The 17,311-nt window shown below is 36.8% G+C and overlaps 2 protein-coding genes across 2 annotated transcripts in view; one reads left to right on the top strand and one right to left on the bottom strand.

Annotated features, from left to right (window-relative positions):
• The window catches only part of LOC108726443 (transcription factor SOX-8), a 14,042-nt gene extending 6,836 nt beyond the window's left edge, over positions 1-7,206 (bottom strand). Inside the window, exon 1 of the mRNA XM_018454016.1 lies at positions 7,080-7,206. Within this exon, the coding sequence (XP_018309518.1) occupies positions 7,080-7,206 (127 nt within the window). The remainder of the gene's footprint in view (positions 1-7,079) is intronic.
• A 944-nt stretch (positions 7,207-8,150) lies between these two features.
• Positions 8,151-17,311, top strand: part of LOC108726435 (transcription factor SOX-9) — a 30,365-nt gene continuing 21,204 nt past the window's right edge. The window contains exon 1 of the mRNA XM_018454008.1: positions 8,151-8,213. Within this exon, the coding sequence (XP_018309510.1) occupies positions 8,151-8,213 (63 nt within the window). The remainder of the gene's footprint in view (positions 8,214-17,311) is intronic.

Raw genomic sequence — 17,311 nt, forward strand, 5'->3', positions numbered from 1 at the left:
CACACACACACACACACACACACACACACACACACACACACACAGTATTAAAAATACTGTTAATAATATTTTTAATACTTAAAATAAGTTATTAATTGGCCAGTACTAGTATTAAATTTTTATAATCATCATAATTAAAATAATAATTATTCTCTAACGGTTTAGTGAAGCTACTTGAAATTTTTTTTAGTATATTACAGATAACAAAGGAAGAGTTTCCCAAAGTTTCATCAATTTGGTACTATTTTGGGAATAGCTCAGATACATCCTTAAAGTGAGATTAAAGTTAATATACATTGATAGAAATGAGCCTTGTGAGAAATGAAGCCTATGGACGGTATACATTTATGAATGGACACAATATTGTCCGTCCTTACTTTAAGATCGTCTTAAATAATGTCTTAAGGTGCTAATACAACCCTCTGATTGGCTTATGACATATCAAGATTGTACTTAAGATAACCTCGAATATAAGAATCGATTATGAATATCGAGTTTGTCTATTTTTACCAATATAAATTAACTTTAATTTCGGTTTAATTTATTTTTCATCCTCTTTTAATTCTTGGAACTAGAAAAAGATAAAAAAATAAGTTAAACCAAGATTAAAATTACTCTACATTGGCAGAAACGGGCATCAGAGGCACATTAAGAATAAGAATCATCTTACGCTTGTTGCTTTATGCAAAGATTAACAAAGATTTTAAAAAAATTATTCTTAACAAGGAATAAATTTATATAATATATTGATTCTTTAGTCCCAAAATATCTTTTACTTATTTTAACAAAATTGATATAATTATATGTTAGAAAAGATGAAAAGAAAGAAGAAAACATTACACGTACAGGAATTAAAATTATGAGCTTGAGAAAAGAGCTTAAATCTGAATTTAACTACATTGAACTGTTTTCGTGTTTTTAATCATCATTAAGCACTCAGGAATCGAGTCAACGAGGGTGAACGGGGGAAAGAGGGTATGGACGAGACCAGGGGAAAGACGGTGCACGTGACGAAGCGTCAACCCGGAGTTCGGGAGGCTGGTGGGAGCTAATTACCGTGGGTTCACGGTCCACTGACGCGGCACTTGTGTCGGCGCCTTTCGGCATCCGGGGGAGGTCCTTCGTCAACGCCTGCGCCGATAGCCGCAGCCGAAATATAATTTTACACGGAAACGCGGAAGGGCTTTGCGAGGAACGCGACGGGAATAGAGAAAATTTCGCGCGAATCGAGCGTACGTGGTAAATTAGGCATACAAAAGGCATCAGTCCTTAGGAAAGACGGCCTCTTTTTGAGGCTTAACTGACTATGTAGGTGAACCCCCTCAGTTGCTGGAGTCTTACACAGAAAGGCAAAAAGAAACATTTTTCTTTGCACTCCATGTCTCTTTAATAAAGGACTTCGCACTAAAATTTTATATAGAAAATTAAGTCTCGGTGAAATGAGTTAGTTTTCACGTAGTTTCACGTTTTCAATGTATCAATGTAACTTATAATTTAATGAACAAAAAATGTCAGACACAATGTTTAATAATAAATAGTTTTTGAGCTATGGTGTTATCAAAGGTGCTCACAGAGCACAAGTTTTACACCTTTGATACATTATAACTCAAGAATTATTGAGCCTATGACATCTTTTGTTCACCATCACATTATAAACTACATTATATGAAAACAAACTAATTTCACTGGAACCAAATTTTCCACATAATTATTAATTTTCTGTATAGATACTTAATAGTACGATGTCCTTTAAAAAAATAGATAAAGGTATGTCTTACAAGTAAAGCTTAGAAAATAAAGCTCGTCTAAAGATTGTTACATTCGTCTAAAGATAAAGCGGGATTAACAATACAACGAGGCTTTATTTCAAAGCGACGTTGACATATTCGTGAATTAATCGATCTCTGGCATCAAATACAGTCTTGTACCGACGATTAAATGATAAATCCTAAATAGCGAAATTGAGAGAGCCGTTCGCCAGATCGCGCGTAATTTTAAGCTCTTCCTCCACCCCTTCCCCCCCCCATTTCGATTTAACGTAACGACTAATTAGCATAACGACTTGGTGAATCAGCGAATCGGACCAAGCGACCAAGAACTCGCTCGTTTTTTTTTCCAGGATCCTGAATGGCTTTTGAGTTGCGAGATCAGGGCCGTAGTTAGCGCGCCCGTGCTACAATAGGCGGGTTGTGCAGTCTGGTGAATGAACCGGTGTGCTCGGCCGTCAATGGCGACCTGTCGTCTGACTCTTGCTACATTAACTCCTTTACAAATCCGCCTGTTACAAATCCTACCGCCTTTAACGAGGCCCTCTTAAACGCTTCGACACCTCGTATTATCGATGTTTGATATCGTTACGCGGCTTGTCGCCACGTGCCCGACGATCCTCGACTCGCGCCGCAGTATTCGATCTCATGATGCGACGAGTATTCGCGCGATACCAACGTGAAACAACAATCAACGAAACGAGTGCATTTAAAATCAAGGGAGACGAGACGATCGAAATTTAACCCTCCGCTGGTAATTAGAATCTTTAACACTAGAAAGACCAAGGCACAGCCAATTTGGCTCCTTGCAAAATTCAAACTGCTACAACTTTTTTCAATTTTGCTTCCAAGTATTTTTTTGTGACTTTTTATTATTTGTCATATCTATATGTTCTTAATTATGATAACAAATTTTTCAATTATACATATAAGATAATAAAGAAATCTTTTTAAAAAAGAAAAAAATATACGCCATGTGCGTAAAAAGATGTCGAATATTACATTCTTCTATAATAATAGTAAAAACTTGTTGTTAAAGCCTTGACAAGTGTATACCAGAATTTAAAAAATTTTTATATAATCCAGAACAATAAAAAATTTGCTTTATTTCTCCAAGACCTTCACGGAAGAGTTAAAATTTACATTGATGATGGAGGGTTAAATAAGGTTAAATGAAAAGTCTGGACTTTAAATACGTCACCGCTCTGATGATCCTTGGTGACCGGTGCTATCGAAATTTTTAAAATGCTTGTCAAAAGTAATTTATCTGACATGAAATTTTGCCATAAATATTATAATTACATAATAATGTAAAGTAAAAAATTAGCTCCAATTAACGTACAACCACGAAGTCTCATTTAAGAAGAAAGAAAGAAAAGTTTTGCTAAAAAATCTAAAAATTAAGTAAATATAGAAAATAATTTTGTTGGATTATCTAAATAATTATGTAGAACGCTTCAATGTTGATGACTATGCTGAAAAATAATGATAATATCTTATCAACCAGTTTAAGCATCCTACATAATTATTTTAATGTTTCAAACAAAATTTAATTAATTTTTAGATCTGTATCTAACTGAATATTTTACATACTTCAGCAAAAAAATCTTCTTCTTCCGCATTTAATCGTATTATATAATATTTTGTCATTATGATAATAAAAATTCTACGTGGACATGTAAGAACAGCGATAAACGAAATAATTTGCGTAATTTTATAATTTTGTTACAAAACCGAGAGACATAACTGTCCAAGACACGTCCGCACTTCGTATGACCGAATAATTTCGACACCTGTATTTTCGTCGAGTGGACACTTTGTAGCGAAACGCATCGCTTAGCACCGGTGGATCAAATATTTACTCGTGGTGCAGACGCGGGCTTGTCTCTTCTCAAGTTATATGATAAACTATTTAGATTATACATTCCTGCGTGCGCTCAATGTTCACGAACGACTCGCGCGTGCCATCAGTTTTTCAACTTCTACCATCGACGGATTCAAGTGTCCGTCACTCTGCTGTCGTTTCTGGCACTTTCTAATCTAATTAAACATATCTCAAATCTGATCTTAAAACGGGAGCGTGTCATGATTCGCGGCACAACTCTCCGAGTGGATCGGTTATCGTCGAAACGCACTCTTTAAAATCCTCTTGAAGATTTTCCTAGAAATTTATTCGTTTAATTAAAGAGTACAGTATCTGGATGAATCTGTAAAAGTCGCAAAGAAAAGTTTTTACAGTGAGCGGATCGGGAAATATTAACCCTTTGATGTCACTTTGTATCACTATCTGAATATTGTATAAAAATATTACATAAAAATGAATTATATATTATATAACAAATTTTATTTTCAATCCAAATGCCAGACATTAAAGAATATAACGATAATAAGCAAATGTATGTATTTTTATTAATAAAAAAAGTAGTAATATCCCTGGTAGAAATGTATTGTACTTTTCCTTACCCATCCAATTATTGTTTAATATTATTGTATTCTCAATAATTATAACAATATTGTGTACGAAATGGATAAGACTTGATAGAGTTTTATTCAGTGACTAAAGCAATTTTCCTGGTAAAAATATGTGAAATTTGTGTAGACACCCAGTTATTATTTAGTATTAATGAATTATTATTAATTAAAATTTGAAGTAGTCCATTTATTATCCTATTTTGTTCATAAATAGGTTCATATTCTCCACGTCTTTTATGCGTAATAACTACAGACAAAGTATTCATTTTGATTGAGGTCCTAAATTATAATTTTATTTCTCAGTTACTAGACAGAATTAAATATAACTGTCCAGTAACTGCTAAAAAATGTATGAAATTTCTACCAGGGATATAAAGTAAAAGAAACCTCGAGTACGTCGTAGTGAGAGCTGCATCGAAGTGCTAATATAGTCGCGTATCTTGCATCTAGACCCCGTTAGAATAGTTAGACCCAAGAAAGAGGCGATGGCGACGCGTCCACGACTCTTCCTCCTAATCCGCTACATCGACCAGACCCCATTAATCCTCGTAATTATTCGCGTCGCGATTGTCCGACATCGTGGACAGAATTAGTCTGGTAGAGATATCATCCCCAGGCGATTTCCACCTGTCTGTTCGTCCGGGGTTTCGCCGCGCCCCGGTGATGATTGTGCCCGTATCTCTGGCGAAACTCCGTCGTCGCGGAGACCGAGTCTCGACGCGCGCCGTAAATCATGGGCCCTGCGCCCCCTCCCGCAGTGATCTTTCAGATTTAATTCGGTACTAAGATAATTAGCGGCGGGGGGGGGGGACGCTCTGCTCGCAGCACCTGCCGTGCTCTCGCGAGTTTTCCCCTCCCTCGAAGAAATATGTATAGCTGCAGAGGATCGTTCTCGCGAGGAGACGATCCTCTCGGCTATATTTCTCCGTCTCGTCCGACTCCGCTCCACCACCGTTTGCCGCTTCGCTCTTTCTCCGCCTTGTTCGTCGGGTTCCACCCCTGCTTTCCGCTTTCTACTCTCGCGAATAGCGCCCGGATAAATCGGCGTACGGCCAAATGGAGAAGAGAGCGATGCCGGCTGACGACGTGGGCTTTCAGCGCCAATTACCAGTCGCCTTGCCTCCCTAAATGACTCGATAAAGACTGCAACGAAAAGGAACGAGGCGACGAATGGACGCGCGCATTTCACGTGCTATTTCGGATGACTGATATTTTTTCATTTGCCAATTTTCATCCGCACTTTATTTCGTCAATATCATCCGATATCGCATTCGAGTGTTACTAATGTAAATTATTTTTTAATCTTTTATAGATACTTTATTATTTTTTTAACGTCTCTTTTCAACAGTACGTGCCCTCTAAAAGTACATAATAAAAAGAAGATCAAAAATATTTTAATTTAAACAGATTACGTAAACTAAATAATCAATTTTTTGTCAAGTGCTTACCAAAAAAGAGTGATATTTCATAGTGTTCTTTGTTTATTGCCATAATTCTTCCTTGTGTGTAATTAGTTAAAACGGTTGCTTTTTAAAAATGATATATACCCTCTATAAATGTATACAGTTTTCCTAGACACCCATCTAATTACTGTCATATTACAGTACTTTCATTAGTTGTAATAGTATTGCGTAGAAAATGAAGAACTCGATCAGTGTTTTATTTAGTAGCTCTGAAACAGTTTTCTTAAATCTGTGCAACTTACATAGATATCTGCTTGTGCTCAGTTATTGTCTAGTATTAAGATAGATTATTATTAGTTAAAATACTGCATAGTCCATTTATTGTTCTGTTTTTATTTAGTAAATAGATTTAGATTTGTGAGTAAGAACTGCAGGCAGAGCGGAATTTTAACTTGAGTAATTTTACTTTTTAGTGATTAGACAGAGTCAACATAACTGTCCAGCAATGCTCAAAAAATGTATGAATACCAGGACACTCCAGGCCAAAAGTTTGGAAACACTTATAAAATTAACATTTTGGGATTGCTTATTCAAATATCCATAACAATGTATTTTTTAAACGGTAATTCTTTAGATCTAACTACTGCTACTGAAGAATTGTTAAAAAATCTTATTATTATGAATATTTGAGTAAGTAATCCCAATAATATCAATTTTTAAAAAGTGATTCCGAACTTTTGGTCTAGAGTATATATACACGGAAGAAAAAATTTTGCTGAAAGATTTAAAATTTTGCTGGATATAGATCTGAGAATAATTTTGTTGGACAATCAAAATAATTATGTTAGAAACTAAAAAATAACAAGCAATGCTACAAGAAAATTTGATATTCTAGCAGTTTGAATTTCCAATAAAATTATTTTAATGGTCCAACCAAATATATTTTCAGATCTTTATTTAGTGTAAAAAGATTTTAAACTTTCAGCAAAATCGTTCTTTCTGTTTAAATCATTGTGATTTATTGTAATTATCCTAACTATTTTCCAAGAATATTGTTCATTCATGAAATTGTCACTATGCTCATTTTGTTATAAATTTTTAAAAATGCTAAATTATATTACATGATTACATGCTAAAATTAATTTATCAAAAAGTAACGAAACTGTCTCAAACAATTAACAATTAATAAAAATTGAAAAAAGGAGCAATAAGTTTGGAAAATTGATAATGCAATTAACAATTGTATTAATTGTAAGATATTAAAGGTCCACTGAAGATGGTTTAATATAAACCGAAACGTCTAGATAATTTAATTGTTTGAAAATGCAATTGTTGTTAATTGTACTAGCAACTTGCTGGACTCATTACTCCTTTTTTCAATTTTCATTAATTATTAATTTATGTTACATGATAATATGCTAAGTTATAAAATGCATACCTTGCAGTAGCTTGCCCACAGCATCGTCTAAGGAATTATTGCTGCCAGGCTCGTTACTGGAAGAGCTAGCTTTATTCTCCAATGACTCCAATGACGGCAAGCCATTATTATTATGATGAGACTCCATTTTTATTTCCGTTAAACGCAGAAGTCACTCTCACTGATGGCTGTCGATGCCCACGATCACCAAAAACTATGTTTTTCATAGATAATGCAGATTTATGAACTCAAAACCGTACTTGATGCACGAACGTCAAAAATATCATTCAAATAACTATCGAGAAATCAAATGGCAAATTTTGACGAGACGTAAAATGCATCTCGTGGATATCAGTCGTAGATAAGAGGGTTTCTCGGTAAGAAATCTCCGTCGCAGGAATGGAGAGCTAGGAGCTCGATAATTAATCGAGGGTTATCATGGCGCGATTAATCGGGTCGGATAGGTCGCCAAATCTTCTTTATGGCTACTTAGTCGACCCCGCGCGACCGTATCCGTATCGAATATACTTTTTTTTTATCCTGATTGATTAAACCGATTCCCGTGAACTCGTAGATCACTCAGAGATTCACTTCGTTATCAGCTCCAGGAAATATTAAAACGGAAACCGATGCGACGGAACGCGATACGCTGAGAGAAAAGGAGGGACACGCTCTTCGGGAATCCCTCGGACTTTGCAGCTTCTCGACTTATTTTTCGTCAATGGATTTCCTTTCTCGAGGATTCTGCGTCCTTCTCGCGTTCGAGGCCAAGACGACTTAAGAGTCGTCGTGGGGCACGTTACTTCGAGGGATGTCACATCGAGCGGGAGAAGATTCGTCCTGACCGACCTCGAGATCATCGAGTCGTGTCATAGTTAAATCTCTTTATCGCTTCTTTCTCTCTCTTTCTTATTATCGGTTATCGAAAAACGGAAGATAGTGTGAACTGGGACGCCGTGTCGTCCTTTATCCGATTTCTACTTCGAGACATCGAATGGATACCCGAGGTCGGGAGACGCGACGGCGCGGCGGTACTGGCGAATCAGGTAAACTCCGATGGCCGACTGATCGGCTGAGAGGAGAGACGCGACGATGGACCCGATGGATTCAGGGAGGCGAAGAAAGCCGTCCGAAGAGCACGGCTCAGCTGCACAGGTTGGTCCACGGGTTGGAAGAGGCCGAAGCGAGACGAGACGAGCGCACGTCTGGCACACGCACCGAAACCGTCGGGTGGATGGCAGACCATCCGCGGAGGCGGTTCCGTGGACCACCTACCTCTGGTGGGGGAGACACGTAGGATCTTCCTCCTTTCTCTTTTTCACTATCCTTCACTCTCCTCTCTTTCTCTTCGTTGCCGGTTTCCCGCGTCGGCCTTTAACGTATCCTGCGGTGCAATCCTGCAGCGCATCTCTGCGTCGCAATTCCTCGCAAATCCCCGACGCTCCTTTCTACGTGGAAAACCATGAAATCTGAGATTTTGTGGAATCACGAAGCAGCGCTTCATCATCGATTATTTTTCTTTTTCTTTATTTTACTAAATACGCAGAAAAGGTCGTCCTGTTTTTGAAGAATATGTAGAAAGAGATTGAATATTATGGCAAATGCTTCAGTTAACTTAAAGTCAATTTTTCTTCTTAATAATCAATAATTTTTTTATGTGTAAACAAAAAAGTTTTTTGCGAACTATACATATATACATTAAAGTGTCAGAAAACTATTTCAAAGATATTTTAAGGGAGAATTTAAGGATGTTTTGGTTGTGCAACAACCGATCGGCCAAAAAATCAATTAAAAAGTCAATATCAACAAAAAATGTTTTATATCATGCTATATACAAGAATATTTCTTGGATTTTTGAGTCATTGTATTGTAATAATGTATAGAATCTATAGATTAATTCATGCCAGATAATACGCATCCGGTTTATGATATTCACTCTACGATTTGTTCACGACGAAGCGTCGACGCCGTCGACTAATTACCGCTCGTTTGTTGTCGCAAACGTGTAGATCGTATATGAAAAGGTCTTTGGAAAGTAGACCGCTAGTTTATTGACCGTATATATACGAATAAATGATTAATAATAACGATTTTCGAAAGATTTTTATTCACATATTGAGCGTGACTATTATTTACGGAAAGAACGGTTTTACTAAAGTATATAAAAATTATGCCAAACAGATTTAAAAATAATTATATCTAATCATCAAAATAATAACGTAAAACGCTCACATACACACAAACATGATAATTGCTGCAAAAATTTGACATTCCCGTAATCAGCTTGAATGTCTAATAATTTAGGTGGCCCAATGTAATTATTTTCAAATCTGGCCTAAATCTCTAGCCTAATTTTTATATAGGTACTTCAGCAAAATTATTTTTTGTGTGTACTAAAAAAATGTACAAAATTTGAAATTTCAATAAATATTTATTAGAATAGTACCAACTAAACATTTATAACTAACATTTAATTATAATGAATAAATATTTACTCAATAAACAAAATGATATTTAAATCAAATTAATAGTTCTCTACTAAATAAATATCTTTACATTTAATAAATATTTAATTGGTACAATATTCAAACGAATGATTTATTAAAATTTAGTATTTTTTTTAGTGCAACGACTTATAATCCTCAAACTGTGCCATCTATTTGGCAAATGTCTCGTAGCTCCATCATCATCAATTGTATTCTCGTTAAAAACGAAGTAATTATCCATTTCGCCCCAAATATTCATTGTTCTTGAAACATTTTCCTTCGGCGTGTCCTACATATGTAAGTGCGCGAGAATAACGTCGCGTCGGGGCGGAATGCGAAAAAAGTGCGTGCAACAAAATAGAGCAGCGAGATCTTCCTGGGGAAAAGAAAAGAGAAGAGAGGAGAGCACCGAGTCCCGAGCAAGTCGTTCCCTCCTTCCTCCGGTCCCGAAAAGCGAGCCTAATTATACAACGAATTTAATGAATGAGTGAGCTAGCAAATACAGTGGCTCATACAAACCATGGGCGTATATAAACCACGGTCAATGCCGTGTAGCGGCTTTTGTGGAGAGATCAAAGAGAGCATCTCTTGCTCTCGCACTTTGCGGGATTAACTCGCGCTACCACTGGCGCGTGAATACACGCGAGTGCGCGACCCTCGGGTCCCTTCGCGGATTAAAGATTATGACATTCCTGTCCGGAGTACTCGCACGCCGAGAGTACAGAATGTCGTCCGAATCTGTTCCAATCTTTCGTAATTGTGCGCGAATATGAATGGCCTATGTTGAAACGCGAGCTAGACTGACACGGTGAAACTGACACGTTTAGCATTTCCCATTCGATAAAGATAAAAGATAATCAGATGATAATTTATTTGTAAATATCGATATCAGCGGAAGTCTTTTTCAATTTTGCTGGGACGTTTGGAAAATAAAAAATGTAAATTTCTTTTATACATCTCTGAGCTCGATTTACAGTTAACTGAAACTACGATTATAATAAGGCTTGGAAACGGTGATATATACATTGAGAGAAAAAACGGTTGTATTATATATATATGCACCATAATTTAACTATAATTAGTAGTTATATTTTCGGTGCTATATATTTTAGTAGAATTATATAAATATAATTTTTATCTGTGTTATTAATGTTATAACAGTAATATAACTATAAAAATAAAGCTCCTAATCATAATTATCTTACCATACAACTATATATACAATCGTAAATATTAAACTTTTTTCTTAGTATAAAAAATATTTATTCTATATTTTAAATTAGATAAATAGTATAAATACAATAATAGTATAAATAATAGTATAAATAATAGTATAAATAATAGTATAAATACAATAAAGATGTGATGCATATAAATTGTATAATGCAAATATAAATTATATAGTAAATATATTTAATAATTAATATAATTATATAAAAAATAAAGCATTGCTCCAATGATTTATTTAATACAATTCATTATCATCAATTCTATGCCTCAATGAAAATAAAATTAATTAGAATTAAAATTAATTTGAATTGGAACCGACGTAACGATTAACACTCTTCATCGGTTTCTGTGCTTATTTCTCGAGATACTCGTTTGTCCGCGCACCCTCCAAATGTCTGTCCGGACGCGCGCTCGTATTATGCACCGGCCGCGGTGCACCGGCAATGCAAATTTAGCCCGACGGGAACAATAATATTGATTTCACGAAGCCGGAATTTTGCTCTTGTCGGGATAAACATCCCGGCGCGCGCGCACGTGGCGTCAATATGCGCCTTTCCCCGATGTACGTAAGCGAGAATTCGTTTCTCTTTCTCAGGGCCGTTCCTCAGCGTTTCCATCCGAAGAAACATTCGCACTTGCTTCGCATTCGTGTCTCTTTATTTCGAGACGATTATTACAAATATTTGAAGCTACATCTGTATCTAAATAAAGAATGGTATATATATATAAAATAAAAAAATAATAAAATCAGATTTTTTTCTTTTTCTTACAATATAGTAATAGAAAATGTAATATAAAGAATTTAATGAATCTTATTCAATTACAAGATATAATGTGAAAGATGTAATGTTTCTAGAGAAAATTAAATAAAAGATTGGAAAATATATTATAAAAGCAAAACTTGCATTTTTCACTCTTTTCAAGACTGGCTCAATTTTCATTCTTTAGAATGAGATTTCACTCCAAAGAATTTAAAGAGTTAAATATTAACTTTTGTTACATATTTTTATGAAAGAATAATAAACAATAAAAGACATTTAACACTCAACTGGCTCGAAAAAAAATTAAGAATATGACTTTCACTTTCAATCTGTTAATTTCGATAAATATTCATTGTGTATCGTTATTGATTACGGATGCAACACATAATCGGAAACGGTGAGGAAGAGATTGTTGAAAGGTCTGGTGGTGGATCGGGAGGCAATATTATCGAATATCCCGGCGACTCTCCTTGCCGCGATAAAATAATAATTCCAGCAATTCCTGGGGGTCGGGACGACGTGCCGTCGGGCACTTGAAAGGATCTCGTGGGCGGGGAACGGGGGTCGATGGAGCCGGGTACCCGACACATGTAGCCCCCCGGGTGGTGAGCACCGGCGACTCGTGCACGGACCCCCAACGGAGACACGAGCCTCGAAACATTCTGCGCCGTCATCATCGCGTCCAGGCAACGTCATTGCGTAGTACATGAGGCCGATAGCTACACGTGTACGGGTGTACGCGTGTCGGCAAACACGCACGGATGTGCACCGCGACGTCGATCCGATTTTTTCTCCGATCGCAGTTAAATTATTTTCGCAAGAACGACGTAATTTTCACTCAGAAACTGACAATGAGTAGCGATCATGTAACTTTTTCTTCAAGTGGAAGAATAATACACAGACGATGAAAAATAATAAACAGATCCATGGAAGAATAATAAGAATTATTAAAATGCTACCTTTGGTTTTAGTGATGGATCTGTCGCGGTTAAATAATTAAAGGATGTCGAGCGCAATTTTTACTTAAGTTTAGAGAAATAATTTTTAGAGCTGAGAAAATTAAATTTTGATTAATCCTTTCAAAATGAATCCTTTGATTTATCTTTTTTCTCTTGGAAGACAATTAGATTTTTGTGTGATAATTTATTTGAAGAGTGATTAATTTCAACGGCAGTGATTTATTTTTTCCTTTGTAGGCTGACAATAAATTTGCTTTTCGATTTTACGGAAAATACAAAAATACAAAGTAGGTCTCGCTGTAAGGAACGACGAACCAACCATCGATTATTCTCTTGAAATGCTTATAGAACGCACTTTTAGTAGTTCAGATATGTATATTGTAAATTACAAATTAAACATCAGATAATCTTCCTGTAATTGTTGCAAATATATATTATATTTCTCTTATACTATATATTATTTTATTATTTTTCATATTTTCTTAATTCTCATATATTATTTTAAATATAATAGATATCTTATCTCTCTTTGTTTACGAAAATTAACTGCGTATAAGAACGCAAATTCGTTCTCCTTATCTGCAAATCTTTTTCGCTACGCTTAATTTTCATTGTGAAATTCAGTCGATTGCTATTGCTTTCTAATTAATTCGCTTGAGCTTCCCGGCCTGATGCTTACGAAATCGTTAATTACAACCGACTTGATTAATGACTCGAGTTGCGTTCCAAAGACATTTGCCTGAGCATACCAATAGGCATCAAGATTTATGTGCATTCAAAGATGTAAATGCAATTGACAATTAAAAAAGATGTCCTCATTATATCTACTATATATGTTAATAAAAATAATAAAATATATATATTTTTTCCTTCAAGAAATGCTATGCAATTTACGTTTTATAATAAGTGTAATTAATTTGTTAATTAAATAGCAAATTCTAGCTCACTTTAATATTAGTAGACAAGAACGACTTTACATTTTGTTTTATGAAAAATAAGAATTAGTGGGATAATTAATAACATTTTCGAAAAAGAGAGATTTATAAAAAAAATTCATAAATATATCGCAAAATTCATTAAAAGTGAAAATTTTTCAAATCATAGAGTTGATATTTATTAACTTGGTGATACCATAATTTGGCTTTTGTACAAAAATAAACACATGATCGCTTTCTTTTGTATGTTTACCTACGTTCTCTCTGTACTATCAGCTGAAGAGGATCCAATACAAAAAGGCGAGAGGTAAATTCATTTGCCAGATTCGCTTTAAGTATGAACCGATATCAAAAGTGATCCTCGCGAACTACAGACTCATCTCTGCAATCTCCGCATCGAAACTTTCGTTTCCTTGCCAAAACGTGTAAATGTCCGGTCGCCACGAGGGTCGGCCGATGAGTGCAGCGTGCAATCGTGAATGCAACCGGTCTTGTTGCGGTGCGTACTCTCCTCCACGCGACGTCATAATTGCGGCCGACCAATCGACGGGACCACGTCGGAGAAACGAAGACGATCGCGACCAGGAACGGCGAAGAACTGAAGAGCTGTAGAAGGTGAGAAGGAGAAGGAAGGAAGAAGAGAAGAAGAGGGACGAGGCGAGAGATAGGTGGAGCAAGCAGAAATACGATTGGTTCCATCCTCCCGGAGGATATCGTAGCCATGGAAACTCTCTTGTCAGCAAAGAGTACCGAAATATAAATGGAATGACCGGCGATCTTCCCTGAAGAGGAAGGGAACGCGGTATCATGAAGAAGGGGAGATGATCTATCCGAGAACAGAGAGAGGAGGAAGAGAGAGAAAGAAATCGTGATATTATTAACGTCTGATTCTCTCTCTCTTTCTCTCTCTCTTTTTCGGTCAGCGAGAGTGGTCTGTCGCGCAAAAAAAAGTATCAGGATTGCAGTCAGATGGTGCAACATTGTCACAGGACATGTTCTTTCTTTGATCAACGAGATGGTGTCCGCATTCTTTGTCCTCCAATCCTTAGCATTTATGAATGCAATCACGATCTTTAAAAAAAAAGGGTAAAAACACTTTGTATTAGAATAAAAAGTGTTGGAGGAAATTTAAAGATCGTAACACATATTAATGGAAAATTTCGTTCTAGAAAATTAAGATGGAAAAAAGTTATTGAACGCTTAATGTGTCACAAGTGTAATGTTTATTTGATACTCGAGACTTTATTTCGCGTAGTAAAATTTTTTATGTACTCCGCTTAGGTCACATATATTTCCTTGATAATTTTTATTACATATTCGCCCAACGAAAGAACTTTCATTTTTTTTAAATACTTGAGAATTCATTTTTTTTTCAATGAATAAATTTCCAGCAGCTTTCCGCGTTTATTAATTAAGTATTCATTTATTAATTATAACCATTCTTTTGTAACTATTATTAATTTGATCGAAAATAGGATTATTTCTATTAATTGATTTATTCTCATCAGTCTAATTTTGATTTATAATTGTTTATTAATTAAGACCTTATCATAATAATCAAGGTTGAGTAAGGCTAAGTTAAAAAGTTAATTAATTTTAACTTCATTTAGTTACATTTTAGACTCTTAATTTTTTAACTTTATATAGTTATATTTTATCAGTAACTATTAACTTTTAATTTGATTTTTTAAAGGTTAACATCAGAATTGGGTAGTTGGCGTTATAAATACGGATCCTATACTCGGATTATATGATTATTGACATTTGGTTTTTGGATTATTGACACGGATTATATGACATTCGCGTTAGTCGGAGATGTATTTTTCTAATTTTAAATAATTTCAAATATTTAATTTAAACAAAGAATAAAGAGGTTTGAAAATGATTCATCGTGACCTAAAATCACGATTTTCTCGAAAAATACGTAGATGTGTAATTTACTGTTTTACAGGGATTATTTTTTGATGCCTCAGAATAATCACGCAAAAGTTGATTAAAATCCGTGAAATATGTGAGCATCTCCTTGTTAGTTAAAAAAGTTAACTTTTTAATTTAGTTTTTTAATTTAGTTAAATAAAAAAAAAGTTAACTTGAAATCATGAAATAAAACAAATTTAACTTTTACATTTTCAATTACTTTTTTTTCATTAACTTAACTTTTAATTCAGTTAATGTCACTAAGGATTAATTTTTATCTTAACTAAATTAAATTTTCAAGGCTGTTAACTTTAATTCAACTTATAGTTAAAAAAAAGTTACTCAACCCTGATAATAATTGATTGTGTGTCTAAATTTATCAAAGTATTACGATTACAGTCCTTCCCATTACATGACGAAACTTGCTTTTGCGCGTGCGTCGATTACGATAACGTGGAATTTTTCCATTGACGGTGTATTACAATATATGAAAAAGTGAGAAAAAAAATATAAAGACTTCGGGTGCCGCCTTATTTGGCCGCGTCCCTCCGAGGACGAGGCCGGGAAACACGACGGCCGCGAGATACGCCGAGCAAATGCCTCGTGCCTCTCCTCGTCTCGCTTCCACCCGCGAGATATCCCGGCCACTTCCACCGCAGCCGCCCGCCGTCATCTCCCTCCCGGTACACGCGACCGTCGCCGGGACTTCAACGGAGCAACAAGTGTTACCAGCGCGCTGCCTTCGCCCCGCCCCCAAAACGAGCCAGCCGAGTCGAGTGAACGATGTCAGGCCTCGTGGTGGAAACTGCCCCGAGGCGATGCAACCACCTCACTCGAGCGCCGATCGCGCGACAAGCGACCCGCCGAAGCCCCGAGAGCTTGAACGCGGCGCGAGTTACCGCGAGTAATGCGAGCGCGCGCCCCGTCGTCATCCGGTCCGGCGAGCGGAAAGATCCCGGTATTCTCTCGATGTGTGAAATTGTTCGACGCTACACGAAAGACTCTCCGAGACGGAAAGGTGCGAAGGTCATAGTCCACGGCACGCGAGTTAACGGTTCTCTACGATCGAACGAACGGAGATTTATCGAGATTGTCGCAGACTCCTCGTGGATTCCGCGAACGCTTCGTGATAATTTCAATTCTGGTGACGTCACGCTCCTACTTGCTGTTAGATACAGTCGGTTTTCTTCTCGAAGGATACGCGATGATTGGTGAACTGTAAGATACAAGAATCCGCTTAAAACGTCAGTGGTATCTGTCTACCGAGTCACGTGTTCCAAATGAGCGAAGCGAAAAGCCTTCCCTGAAGGAAGGCCTTATCGAGAAAGAGACCAGACGGCGAGACTTTCGAGACGGACAAAGAGAAGCAGCATAGATAAGAAGCGACAGAGTTCGGCGAACTGCGACGAACGAAAAGGCAACCGACGCAGATAGAAGAACTATACGGAGTCACGCGTGCGTACACGCGCGAGATACGCGGTTAATCAACAGCGATATTGATCACAAACGTGACAATCGTCGATCGAGACGTGGCGCCCGAACTGGAGAGGGAAGAGGCTCGAGACGAGACAGAAACCAGCAGTTGAAACTTAATTGTTAGACCGAGTGGGGAGAATCACGGAGAAACAGAAACTCGTACGCTCGTTATGATAAAGCGATAACAAAGGCAAAGGCGATAACGGCCGATGACGAACTGATCGATCGAGGCTACTTCTCGTCGCTGATACGAGATGAGACGTGTTTTCCGCGTGTCGCGCGCGATAAATCGGCACGACTGATTGTGTGCGATCGCACGGTATCATTCGACATTCTCGACGGCCTTGCGGAATTTATTGTTTGCGCGACGTACGCGACGAAGGGGATGAAGATGAACGACGTCAAGCCGGAGAGCAGCGGCGCGTCGATTTCGCCGGCGGGCGGAAACAATAACAACAATAACAATAATAATAGCATCAATGGAAACGG

Source organism: Mycetomoellerius zeteki, unplaced genomic scaffold (genome assembly GCF_001594055.1).
Source record: "Mycetomoellerius zeteki isolate Tzet28-1 unplaced genomic scaffold, Tzet1.0 scaffold421, whole genome shotgun sequence".
In the NCBI taxonomy this organism is placed as follows: domain Eukaryota; kingdom Metazoa; phylum Arthropoda; class Insecta; order Hymenoptera; family Formicidae; genus Mycetomoellerius; species Mycetomoellerius zeteki.